Source organism: Heloderma suspectum, chromosome 2 (assembly GCF_057233095.1).
Source record: "Heloderma suspectum isolate Gila_16-S chromosome 2, 16-S_ref, whole genome shotgun sequence".
NCBI classification, from domain to species: domain Eukaryota; kingdom Metazoa; phylum Chordata; class Lepidosauria; order Squamata; family Helodermatidae; genus Heloderma; species Heloderma suspectum.
In genome coordinates, this window is record NC_139459.1 from 213,162,703 (window position 1) to 213,175,490 (window position 12,788).

Sequence of the window (12,788 nt, forward strand, 5' to 3'; positions counted from 1 at the left end):
TAGTTTAACAAACTTGGTAGGATTAGCAATAACTACTCCATTTTTATAACACTTGCCTGCATTTAACCTGGTCATGTTCTCTTTCCAAAGTGTTTGTGTAACAATGTCACTATGGGGAAAGCTACTGAATGATCTCTGAACCCATCCATGAGCTCCAGTCTCACAGGTGAGACACATTTTGATGTGCAAACTGAACATGCTCAATTACCTTGCCTAATTCTCTTTGCAATTAGGAATGTGTAAACTTCTTGCATACAAGTCAGACCTCTTTCATGGTAGCCTACATGCAAGTTAAAAAATAGAAAGGGCTATTCTAGAAAGGAATTAGAATATTTAATGGTTTTTCAGGGGACTAAATGAACAAAGGAAACCATCAGTCATACTGGAGGCTTGGCTCTCATTAGCCAAAATAAAAGAAATTATTTTGTATTAGGAACAATTTTTCCTAACTTTCTTTAAAGCTTATGAAGGCCAGAAACTTGCTTTATTTCTTTTGTATTAAAACTTAGAATCTGTGTTACTGATGCACCACAGAAATGGAGGTGTATCTAGGGCCTGTGGATTATGGCAAGATTTCTCCTTAGACTTCTGCTCCCAGAGGATAAACATCCCAGATGCTGCACTTGTTGAATGTATAGCTGTTAAATGCGTGAAGTCTCTGCCTGGAAAAATATGACAGTGACAGAACCTTGGCTCTGCACTTTCATGGAAAGGCAGTAAGCAAAGCACCCATCACTCTCTATACCCTTACCTCTCATATCAGACCCAGCTCCAAATATAAAGTAAACCCATAGCTAATAAATCGCTTTCACATAGTCAACACTGAGCAGAGAGCGGTAAGTTGAAAAGGTAGTAGATAAATACCCCTCTTCTTTGAAGAAATTCTTTACAGTAAAATTTCTCAGACCTGTAGTATTGATTATGAACTGGAAAAGGTGACTGCCCATTATTTTGAGTTACAATATGGGCAAAACCTCACCTCTACCAGACCAGGAAAAGATGGCACATTTACATATGAACAAGAGTCAACTTCCCAATCTGAGTTCATTATACCAGAGAGTTTTGGTTATTATTTCCCTACCAAGAAGCACAGTTTGACAGTTAACAGCATAAATAGTTTGGTAGCAAATAGTTTTATTGTAAGAGAACTACAAAACAATGTTTACACATTTGTAAAACTAGCCATGTTTTACAGATGGCAGACCAACCCAAAGCTTGGGCATGCTACTGACATTGTAGTCAATGCATCATCAACACACTATTATGCAAGGAGCATGAGTGTTGTTCACTCTGTCCTGTCCCTTGCCTTCTTCATGTTCTGAGGTAGAGCATGGTAGGCGGCATTGCCCCAGCTGTACAACTTTCTAGGCCTAATGTTAGCACACAGAAACATAACTATATTTGGAATCCTACAGAGATTGTCAGTAGATTTTGGCCTTTAAATGGGATAAAATACCAATGCTTTTCTAGCTCTTTAAGAAATAGCTCAGTGAATTGAAGGAAGTGTAAGCTTCTGTGACTTGATTTGCCTATTAATATACATTTTACCTATAAAGCACATACAATCCAGAGCAGCAACAAAACATGGTTGGGAAGAGTCATTTATAGCATCAGCTGATACTAGTAAATTCTATTGTCTTCATCCTGAGAGAGGAGTTACATCTAATTTATTTTCGTAAACAGGTTTAAAAGTATCAGTGAATAAAAGTACCAATTATTTCCCAACAGAAAAAAGTTCCTTCATATTGTTAATGGTGCACCAGTTCACAAAAGTCAAAGTGGTACAGTTTTCCTTCCTCCTTGAAACAATCTTACTCACTTGCACACAATCTTTTGTTGTTTCAACTAGGCACATAATCTCAAATTACTGAACATGCTGTATTCAGTTGACAGACTAACATAATGGCTCTAAATGATATTAAATATTGCATATTATTTTTGGAAGCATACTAAGGACTTGGTTCAATACATCTAAAACATTTTATGGTTTCCTTCTTAAATATGATTAAACCAATGTAGTTGAACTGGCACTCCACTTATAAAGTACTGTATTTCAGCCCAAAGAGAAATTTGATACAATGAACCATGATCACAGTTAAAGGTAAAGGTGTCCCCAACCAGTCGTGTCCGACTCTAGGGTGCGGTGCTCATCCCCGTTTCTAAGCTGAAGAGCCAGCGCTGTGCGAAGACGCTTCCGTGGTCATGTGGCCGGCATGACTGAACACCGAGGTGCACGGAACGCTGTTACCTTTCCCGCCGAGGCGGTACCTATTTATCTACTTGCAATTTCTTGCTTTCGAACTGCTAGGTTGGCAGAAGCTGGGACTGAAGACGGGAGCTCACTCTGTCACGCAGCACTCGGGTCTCGAACTGCCGACCTTCCAGTCTGCAGTTCAGCGTCTTAACCACTAAGCCACCGCGGCCCCCATGATCACAGTTACAAACATTATCAGTGAGCCAACTGTAGTAAGAAACAGAAGTTACCCCAGTATCAACTAGTACAACTAAGGAATGAAGGTCAAATCAAGGAAAATGAGTTGGTACATATAGGAGTCCAACTCTACCATAAGATGTTTTTGAGACTCATGTGAATGAAAATACGTTTCCTCAGGAGAATATATCTATTCACTAGGGCCAAAAATAAAAGGTAGGAGGGAGACAGGCTAGAGGCAACCCTGATACGTTGCCTCTTTAAAAAAAATTAGCATGGGCAGTGATGTCAAGTTAGTACACCTGGGTATGTGTGTATGTTGAATAATGTTTACAGGCAACAACCTGAAGAGTTTCCTTAACTGTGCTTTGTCGTGCCTTGCTCAGGTGTCTTGAACCAACAGTGCACGAAATGTCATGGAAAAATAAAGTTACAAAGAAATAATGTCCCTGATGACAGAGGAAGGCAGCTTTGGTAGCACTTAAGAAGAATAGAAAATTTGAGAGAATAAGGATTAGCTCTTTGTCTCTCGTTCATCTAAATGACCTGAAGGGAAAAGAGACTTGTCAGTAAGATAGCATGTAACCCCAGGTTTATGAACTATATCCATAGTTTGACTATTTGTCAGGGATCCATGGCACAAAGCCTCCAGTTCTGGCCACTGAAAACATCTTTCCCTTTTGTTTACTCCCTCTGAATGTGGTTTTCATCTCTAACTTCCATTTTCTAGGAAAAAAAGGATCTTGACAGTTTAAAAAAAAGACTTCATCTTCTAAGGCAGAAATTCCTTCAGGTTTGTGCATCATAGTTCAGTATTAATATAGAGCACTGATACTTTAATTTAGGATCTCCTTGAGCTATAAAAGCTTTTTGGCCCCATAATTTATTTTGCTCAGTGCTAGAAAAGCAATGCTGAAATCCAGTGCTTTGGTCTTCAATAGTTTTTTGAGAGGGGGTGGGGGGAATGAGAGGAAGGACAGTCTTTGCTAATCACTGTGCTGCATTAACCAAGCCTTCGATCCCGTTTAAGAGTAGCAGCCAATTTCCAGGCAGCAATACATTGGGAGAGCGGGATCTCTTCTGGGAACATATCCTCCAATTCCTCAGGAGTGTTGCTGTCTTTTCTTTCGAGGTATGAGATAAGCGTATGCTTAAGGCTGGAAAATAAAGAGAAAGAATCACAAGTATGGTCAACTACTCTGCTGTATGTGGCCAAACAGTAAGTGTTTCTTCACCAGCACAAAACAGCCAAGTTTAGGTGAGGAACAAAATAAGCCACCATACAAGCGAGTTGGATTGGGCTTTGCAGGCTCGTACCTCCACATGGGATTGAACTCTTCTCCAGCTTGGGCGTGTTTCAGCTTCAGGACAATCATTTCATGCAACTCTTGGAGGAAGGATTCCAGGCCAGCCTGGATGAGGAAGGCATTGAGGAGTTTGGTATTCTCTGCAGTGAGCTCATCTTTATAGGATGTGCTTACCTCTGCAAAGGGATCCTGGGAGGAACATGGTGAGGAAGAGACACACAGTGGCACAGTTAGGGGAAGAAGGGAGAAGAGTGGCAAGAAATGTCAAGTTATCCCAGCCTTTCCCCACTTCCTACCCTTTTCAGATGCAGCAGCTGTTCAGATTTATGGCTCGAGAGGAGCTGCCACAGTGCAATGGTGTGCTTTAGCTGACATCGACTCAGTGCCTGAAAGGAACATGAAAACTCTTATCTGTTTTTGTTAAAATCAGATTACCGTAAACCTAGTTCTGAATGTTATCTATAAAGATCAGACAGAAACGGCTAAATATTTGTTTAGATGAACTATGAATCTGAGCATTTCTTATATACATATTGTAGAGATACTACATTAATAGCAATCTGCAAAAATTATTTAAAGATTTTATATTTAAGTGTTGCTGTTTTTACTGATACCTCACCCTAAAGTGTCCTCCAGTATTTAATGTTTTTATGTAAATCTTGTGTGTAGTATAACACCTAACTATATCTATCTTTGCATCAGGTGAAAAACCCCTGAATATAAAGGAGCTGTTAAAAGCCCATTAAGCCCTCCAGTTAGATGCTGACCCAGGGCCACCTGATACCACAAGCAACCCAAGTCTGGTCATCTTGCAGATGCATCCCAGTATCCCCTGCCATATTAGTGGGTGGTAGAGCACAACTGTTGAACTGCACATGACTTCACATCAAGAGTTGTCCCGCAGCACCCTCTATGACATTTCAAGGGGTACTGGGTTGCACTTCTCGGGTTACACAACACCTCTTGGGGCAGCAGAATGTCTTGGGCCTGTGCAATACTAGTTTGTGTGAAAGTTTAGGTGGTTTCATAAATGCTCCAGCTGGACAATTGCAGAAGCCTCCGTGTGACAAAAAGAGATGGGCTTTCATAAGTCAGGTTCAAGTAAGAAGCCCTAACTATAAGCAGGAGGACAACAGTTGTACTGTGTCTGGAGACCCTCCAAGTAGCTCCAAACTATGATGCAACTATGGAGATGATCTCCCCAACCCTAGCTCCAGATCAGGAAGAAGGCTGTAGTTCATCACACTCATATGGAATGTGAGTGGTGGGGAATGTGTTGTGGTAAGAACTGTGGCTCTCTGTAATAAAATGGGGAAAACAGCCACCTTCCTTGGCCTGAGACACATGATATGCTTGACTTTTTCACTCTGTAGGAGACACGATAGGGCCCTGTTCCCCTGCACTCACCTTCAGTACATGAGCACTTGTCTGACTGCCCATTTGCAGGATATTTTCAACATATTCAGTCAAAGTCATCTCTGGCTCCCCTCCAGCCATAGCCAGGAATCCCAAGGTTATTTCAGTGACAGACAGGGTTTCACAGATGTCACTGTACGACTGCAACTCCCCACTGATCATGCTAATCGTGGAATTTGGAAGGGAGCTCTGCAATTCAAGGGGACAAAAACTAATCAGCATTCATCACTGCTGTCCTTTGCTGTAAAGAAAAAGACATGTGTGCCACATGGGCACTCCTTCAGGATATGAAAACAACAAAAAACAGACACATGCAGCACAGGCTGTTGTAACATTATGTCTGGTGTCTATACCACACTACCTTTGCTGCACATTACAGGTTATAAAGGCACTTGGCCAGGCCTAGACAACCTTGGGAAAGTACAGTCACTGAGACTGCAAACTAAGTTCCACAGGACTTACTGTCAAGTAAATAAGCACACAATTAACGTGCAGCAAGGGGATAATTCTAACTATAACGAGTTCACTGGAATGCATCCACACACTTTCTTGTATTCTTTCTCCCTTCATCTCTGAAGCTCACCTGGCTCAGCTTGCTCTTGATATCACTGAAGAGATGCTCATAATTTCGGTCATGCCTGTACACCAAAGTGGGTATGCCCTATTAAGGAAGAGAACAAAAAATATGCTCAGTGAGTGGACCTTTGCAGGAATTCCTCTGGACTGGGGGAGGTGGATCCCAGGCAACGGCAACAAGCTTTTTTGTTACATACTGTCAATGTGATCAAGGGCTTCCCTTGTAGGAACCTGCTGACGACCTGCTGCTGGATTTTGTCCAGGTCAAATTCCTGGAGGGCCTCCCCTCCTTTCTCCATGCTGTACTGGCAGTTTGACAGGATCAGTGGGATCAGGTCCCTCTCCACTTCATAAGTGATCACATGCAGATCTGCCACTTCTGTGGGGCTGACAGAGTATCTGTGGAGAAGGGGATGGAGAGAACAAGTATGAGACATCCTGCTCCACAGCTCATTTGGCAGCTGCAGAAAGAAGTGGGGATTCTAACAGATGCAGAGACAGACGTACCTGTTGGCATCCACTGCATGTTTTTCTATAGTGTAGACAAAGTCATTGTGCAGGCTGATGAGGTAACTGGACAAGGCTGTGGAACACAGGCCTAGACCTCGCCGGCGAGGCAGAAGGATCTCAAACTCACTCTCCAGAGTGAGGTCAATATCACAATAATTTTTGGGGAGTTTTATTTCACCTGCAATGATGGGGCAAAGAAGCATTTGTGAGCAGCAGGCTCAGACCCACGGGTGGTGCTTCCCTTTCCTTTTGCATTATTTGTGGTTTTTAAAAAATAATTATGTGTTGCTGTCAAACCCAAGCTATTTCACTACATTCTGAATGTCAGGACTAGAAGGCAAGTGCTGGGTAATCTGCATGAAGGAATCGATCATGTTAAGATCCACCAATTAATCCCAGTATTGGGGAAAAGGTGGGATATAAATAAATATAAATATAATAATCCAGTGTGTGAAAGGGCAACTAGTGCCACAAAAGGACCCTAAACTCTAACCCTAGAAGAAACAGCCTCTCTAGGCCACAGGAGGGAAGGCTAGAGAGTGTTTCTGAGAAAATAAAAATGGGGGGGGGGGTGGCCTGCCAAGAATAAATAAAAAGGGCCAAACTTCCATCGGGTGGTATCAGGTAACCTTCCAATCCTCGCATTCCAGTTAAGTAATAGTGTAAACTGGCCACGCACCATTGGTTTCCAAAGATGATCTCAGCTTGTTCCACACAGCCAGAAATATTTTCACTCTGTTCATCATAAGATGCTTCCTGCCTCCTGGATAATGCAAGAAACAAACAGCATGGGATAGACTCAATGTTTATGAGTTCTGCAGTACTTTCTAAAAGCCCCCCCCCGCAAGTTCTAGTTCCAAGACTTAGAATGCAAGAGTAGCCCTGATGTAGCAGACCAAGGGGCCATCTAGTCCAGGATCCTGTTTCCCACAGTGGCCAGCCAGATATCTCTGGGAACCCCCCAAGCAGGGCACACAGGCATCAGGACATTATTCATCTCCAGCATCTGGTTCAGCCGTTCCATTTAGCTAGTATGCCTAATATTCATAGAGGATGGGTCTATTTATGATTGTGTGCAATCAAAGACATGGTGGCTACCGCCATATCTTGTTGCCGTAAATCCTGTAACTTTGTTATGCATTGTGTGACAAAGTTACCTATAATAAGATAAGCAATTTTTATTTGCTGATCAGAAGATTCACATTGTTCTTACTGCTAAAATGGATCAAAGTTCATGAAGGAGTATCTTTTACCAACTTGGGCGTAATGCAGCTAGTGTCAAACACTTACATTCCACTGATTTTAATGGCAAAAATTTAAGAACGTCCTTGATTCTCCCATTGAAGTCAGGACCTCAAAATGGTTAATTTTAGTTGGTTTGTGTTCATTATGTCTACATAAATAATAGTTGCATTTGTCCTAAAGATACAGAGTGAAAGTGAAAGAAAATAAAGAGGTGGCAAATTAAACTATTTGTCCCAGGAATCCACTTGATTTTCTCCTTTTAGGCTTGCCATGGCTTTTAAGGCACACACTTTGCACAAGTTCACACACTCTTTATATTCTGACTGGACTTATGGCATGACAGAGTCTCACCTGAGGGAAAGCTGTTAAGAAAGTCTCCAATTGTGTGGTGTTCTACCTCTGAAATGTTTTGGAACCTTTTCACCAAGTCTTTCTGCAGCGCTAGAATCTCTGGCAAAAACTTCACCAGCCTTAATTCTGCTTCCTAGAAATGGAGCAGGACAGAAAAAATCAGAAAGGAGAAATGGAGAGAGTGCCGTAGAGGCAACAGAGATTATTGTCAATAAGCAGCAATTCACGCATCACAGAACTGTTCATATTCAGCAAGTGCATGAATATGCCACATATAACATGGCTTCCCATAGGTCCAATTTCATTTTAAAGCAATGAATACACTTGAATGAAGTGCATTTAAGCAAATCTACTCATTCTGAGCACACGTGCAAGTATACTCACTTCATTATACAAGGCCTTACACAATATTTTTGTTACTGTTTAGCTCAAAAGAAACTACATGCCACTTTAACCTATTTCATTTTGCTATAAATACTAAAGCTAGCTATAGGATCTGTCGTCTTCAAGTGACTCCTAAGGCTGATTGATCTCCCATGCACTCCTTCTGCCTTGGAAGAGGCAAGCAGATGCCAGAACTGCTTGCTGGAAAAGATAGGGACTACAGTCTCTTGTACAGTGGAAAGAATTCAGTTGTGCCCATGGGCTTTGTATCTTCCACATATATGGCAAATGCCCTTCTGGGAAAATGAAAACAATGCCCAATTGTTGGCTGAAGTGACCTGTCCAGAATCCAATTCTTACTCTGCAGTATAAAAGCAGTTCTCCTGGCATCTGCACATGCAGGACTGCAAAATGTTAGAAAATTGTTAGATACTAGCATTACTTTCTGAACACAAAAGCAATCTGGCATCTGGGATTTCCCCAACCCTGTCCTCATGCAAGCACTGTTTTTTACCAGCTCATGTCAAGAGTAATCATCCCATCTCGGACTGTCGCTGTTACCTGGGGTAGGATCCAACGGCGCCCTACCACTGGTGGCCAGCACTGCCAGTTCGTTGCACACATGCAGCTGGCCCTACCGGCGGCAGCGCACAGACAGCCCCTACCACTGGTGGTGGCAATGTAGCATTTCTAGGGGAAAGCCCCCAAACGACCGGAAAATGCAAGTTTCCAGAAGAGGCAGGTTGCAGCTTCAAGAAATCTGTGTTTCTAGTAATTTGGGAGCTTGTCCCCAGAAGCACTGCATCACTGCTGCCAGCAAGGCCAGCTGCACATGCGCCAGGAACCAGCACCGCTGGCTGCCAGTTGCAGGGGACTGTTGGACCCTACCCCTAGTTTCCTATAGGAGCCGTTCTCCAGAAGGTCTGATTAATACCGGAATAAACTGAGACCTACAGTTAGGGTTCTGTGTGCCATGTTATTCAGTGGGAATGAAGTGACTTCTGAGCAGAATTGGGTTACTTATCTTCACAACTACCAACCATGAAGTACTGAGCAGTTGCTTCCTTCATGGCAATAATCTCCACTTCAGCGAAGGGCTGGACTAGATGAGACACTGAAATACATGTAACCTGTTTCATGATGGCTTTTCTTTCTTTTTTGCTGAAGTGTAGTGGGTCGTTTCAGTGTGTGCTAGTTTGTTTTGAGCTGTGTGTGCAGTGCGTGTGCGCGCACTCACACACACATCCCACCTGACCATTTTTCCCCCATCAAGATTAGGCGCCCTCAGCTGCTTCCCTCCCCCAGGCAAAAAATATATTGTGACTCAGTTTCTCGCCCTCCTCACATGTGTGAAGGCAGCTGATGTGTGTAGAGGTCAGAATTTGATCAGAAGAATGGTCCAAGGGGAAAGGTTAAGCAGCCGGATTGTAAGCAAAACGAACAACTAAACATTATTAACAGTAAAATGTGTCCTTGTCTGTAGGTTGTTCTGCTTAATCTCAACTGCATAAGCATGAATAAAAGTGACTTTAATCCAATTCTGACAGCACTCAACACCTTCAGGAGGAAGAACAGATTTGGGTCTCTAGATGGCATCACCTCAGACACCAACACAAAGCAACCTTATGCTGTCACTGTGATTTTAATATTTCAAAGCCCCTGCCTGGTTTGATTCTTACTGATGTACTTCAGCTTTTGTCAAGTAGCTGACAGGAGAGTTTCTGCTTTTAAGATCAAAGTCATCTCAGTCATAAAATGGAGGAAAAGAGAAAGGAAGATGCAAGGCTGTGTGTTGGATGATTTCCTCTATTAATCATGAAGAGCAGCTTACACTTGGGTCCCTGCACTGCACAGTTTCCGACTAATATTTCCCAAGACACAGTATGCTGATGACACGCAGCTCTATTTCTCCTTTTCATCTTCTTTAGGTGAGGCTGTGGATGTGCTGAATCAGTGCCTGGCTGCGACAATGGACTGGATAAGGGCTAATAAAAAGGAATATTATGCTGCCTCCATCGCGTCTGCAGAGTGCTGCCCCAGGAGGCTGTTCCAAGTGGTCCGGAGCCTGGTCGGTCCTGTGGCTCCGGAACCACTGGAGCATTCTAAGGCCTCCTGTGAGGCTTTGGCAAGGCACTTTGCAGATAAAATTGATCAGATTAGGTGTGTTACTCTGCACACTGTGGATACAGTTAGTGAGCAAGAGGCAGCCTGTGGCAAACCGGTTTTGTGGGATCGGTTCCAGCTTCTTCCTCCTGATGAAGTGGACAAGGTGCTTTCATCTGTAAGGCCGACCACCTGCTTACTTGATCCTTGCCCATCTTGGCTCATTATGAGCTGCAGAGAGAGACTGGGTGAGGGGATCGAGGCGGTGGTGAACGCCTCCCTTGAGGAGGGAGTGATGCCATCAGCCCTCAAGGAGGCAGTGATAAGACCGCTCTTAAAGAAGCCCTCCTTGGATCCTCAAGTTCTGAACAACTTTCGCCCAGTCTCAAATCTGCCATTTTTGGGCAAGGTGATTGAGCAGGTGGTGGCGGTGCAGTTGAAGGCACACTTGGAAGAAACTGATTATCTAGACCCATTTCAGTCGGGCTTCAGGCCTGGCCATGGGACAGAAACAGCCTTGGTCGCCTTGGTGGATGATATGAGGAGGGCTCTGGATAGGGGTGAATGCTCCTTCCTTGTTCTCCTCGACCTCTCAGCGGCTTTTGATACCGTTGACCACGGTATCCTCCTGGACCGCCTGGAGGGGTTGGGCATTGGAGACACTGTATTGCGGTGGTTCCAGTCCTTCCTCTCCGGCAGGTACCAGAGGGTAGCACTGGGAGAGGAGGTTTCGGACCCGTGGCCACTTACTTGTGGGGTGCCACAGGGTTCCATCCTCTCCCCGATGCTATTTAACATCTATGTGAAGCCGCTGGGGGCTATCATCAGGAGGTTTGGGGTGCAGTGTCATCAATATGCGGATGACACGCAGCTCTACCTCTCATTCAAATCTTCACCAAGGTTGGCCGTAGAATCCCTGTCCAAATGTCTGGAGACGGTGAGTGGCTGGATGGGGAGGAATAAGCTGAAGCTCAACCCTGACAAGACCGAGGTACTTTTGGTGGGAGACAAGAGGAGGCTGGGGGATGTTGACCTGGTGTTGAATGGGGTACGGCTACCCTTGAAAGACCAGGTCCGCAGCCTGGGGGTCATTTTGGACTCCCAGCTGTCCATGGAGGCTCAGGTGTCAGCTGTGAGCCGGACAGCGCTGTATCAACTCCATCTGATACGGCGGCTGCGCCCCTTCCTTCCCGACCATCTGCTCCCATCGGTAGTACATGCCCTGGTCTCCTCTCGTTTAGACTACTGTAATGCGCTCTACGTGGGGTTACCCTTGAAGACGGTTCGGAAGCTGCAGCTGGTACAGAACGCGGCGGCTCGCCTGATTAAAGGCAGCCGCCGGCGAGATCACATCACTCCAGTGCTGAAGGAGTTGCACTGGTTACCAGTTGTTTTCCGGGCCAAATTCAAGGTGTTGGTTTTGACCTTTAAAACCCTATATGGTTCCGGCCCAGCCTATCTTAAGGAGCGCCTCCAGCAACACCAGACAGGCCGCTTAACAAGATCAGCCTCAGATGGCCTTCTCTCTGTCCCATCAGCCAGGACAACTAGACTGGTGGGGACGAGGGAGAGGGCCTTCTCTGTGGTGGCCCCCACTCTGTGGAACTCCCTCCCTAGGGAACTCCGTCATGCCCCCTCTTTAATGAGCTTCCGTCATGCATTAAAAACGTGGTTGTTCAGGCAGGCATTTGGGGTGGGTTAGGGTATTTAAAAAAAAAAAAATATGGTAAAATTTTATTGTTTTAAATTGTTTTATGGTGGGTTGTACATCGCCCAGAGTGGCTGGGTGACCAGTCAGATGGGCGATTAATAAATTTAATAAATAAATAAATAAATAAATAAATAATAAACTGAAGCTCAATCCAGACAAGACAGATGCTGTTGGTGGGTGGTTCTGACCGGATTGAGGGTGTTCCAACCTGTTCTGGATGGGGTTGCACTCCCCTTGAAGGAGTACGTCTGCAGCTTGGGGGTCCTCCTGGAACCATCTTTGTCACTTGAGGCTCAGGTGGCCTCAGTGGCACAGAGTGCCTTCTACCAACTTTGGCTGGTGGCCCAGCTATGCCCCTATCTGGACAGGGATAACCTGGCTTCAGTTGTTTATGCTCTGGTAAACAAATCGCCAACATTCGCTGGATCATGGAGAAAGGAAGGGAATTCCAGAAAAACATCTATTTCTGCTTCATTGACTACGCTAAAGCCTTTGATTGTGTGGATCACAACAAACTCTGGCAAATTCTTAAAGAGATGGGAGTACCAGACCACCTTGCCTGTCTCCTGAGAAATCTGTACAAGGGCCAAGAAGCAAAAGTAAGAACCAGACATGGAACAACCGAGTGGTTCAAAATTGGGAAAGGAGTACGACAAGGCTGCATATTGTCACCCTGCTTATTTAACTTAAAAGCAGAGTATGTCATGAGAAACGCCTGAACAACAACAACAACATCTCCAAGTTAGATTACTGC

At 44.3% G+C, this 12,788-nt stretch overlaps 1 protein-coding gene across 8 annotated transcripts in view; it reads right to left on the reverse strand.

Moving 5' to 3' along the window:
* Window positions 1-1,114: 1,114 nt before the first annotated feature.
* The window catches only part of LOC146353922 (E3 ubiquitin-protein ligase RNF213-like), a 138,390-nt gene continuing 126,716 nt past the window's right edge, over window positions 1,115-12,788 (reverse strand). For all 8 annotated transcript variants that reach the window (XM_084837661.1, XM_084837660.1, XM_084837658.1 and 5 more), the window contains 9 exons: window positions 7,837-7,969; window positions 6,920-7,003; window positions 6,238-6,418; window positions 5,928-6,129; window positions 5,738-5,815; window positions 5,146-5,343; window positions 4,035-4,124; window positions 3,749-3,927; window positions 1,115-3,588 (listed from right to left, as the gene is read on the reverse strand). In XM_084837661.1, coding sequence (XP_084693787.1) covers window positions 3,435-3,588; window positions 3,749-3,927; window positions 4,035-4,124; window positions 5,146-5,343; window positions 5,738-5,815; window positions 5,928-6,129; window positions 6,238-6,418; window positions 6,920-7,003; window positions 7,837-7,969 — 1,299 coding nt within the window. In that variant the 3' untranslated portion in view covers window positions 1,115-3,434. The remainder of the gene's footprint in view (window positions 3,589-3,748; window positions 3,928-4,034; window positions 4,125-5,145; window positions 5,344-5,737; window positions 5,816-5,927; window positions 6,130-6,237; window positions 6,419-6,919; window positions 7,004-7,836; window positions 7,970-12,788) is intronic.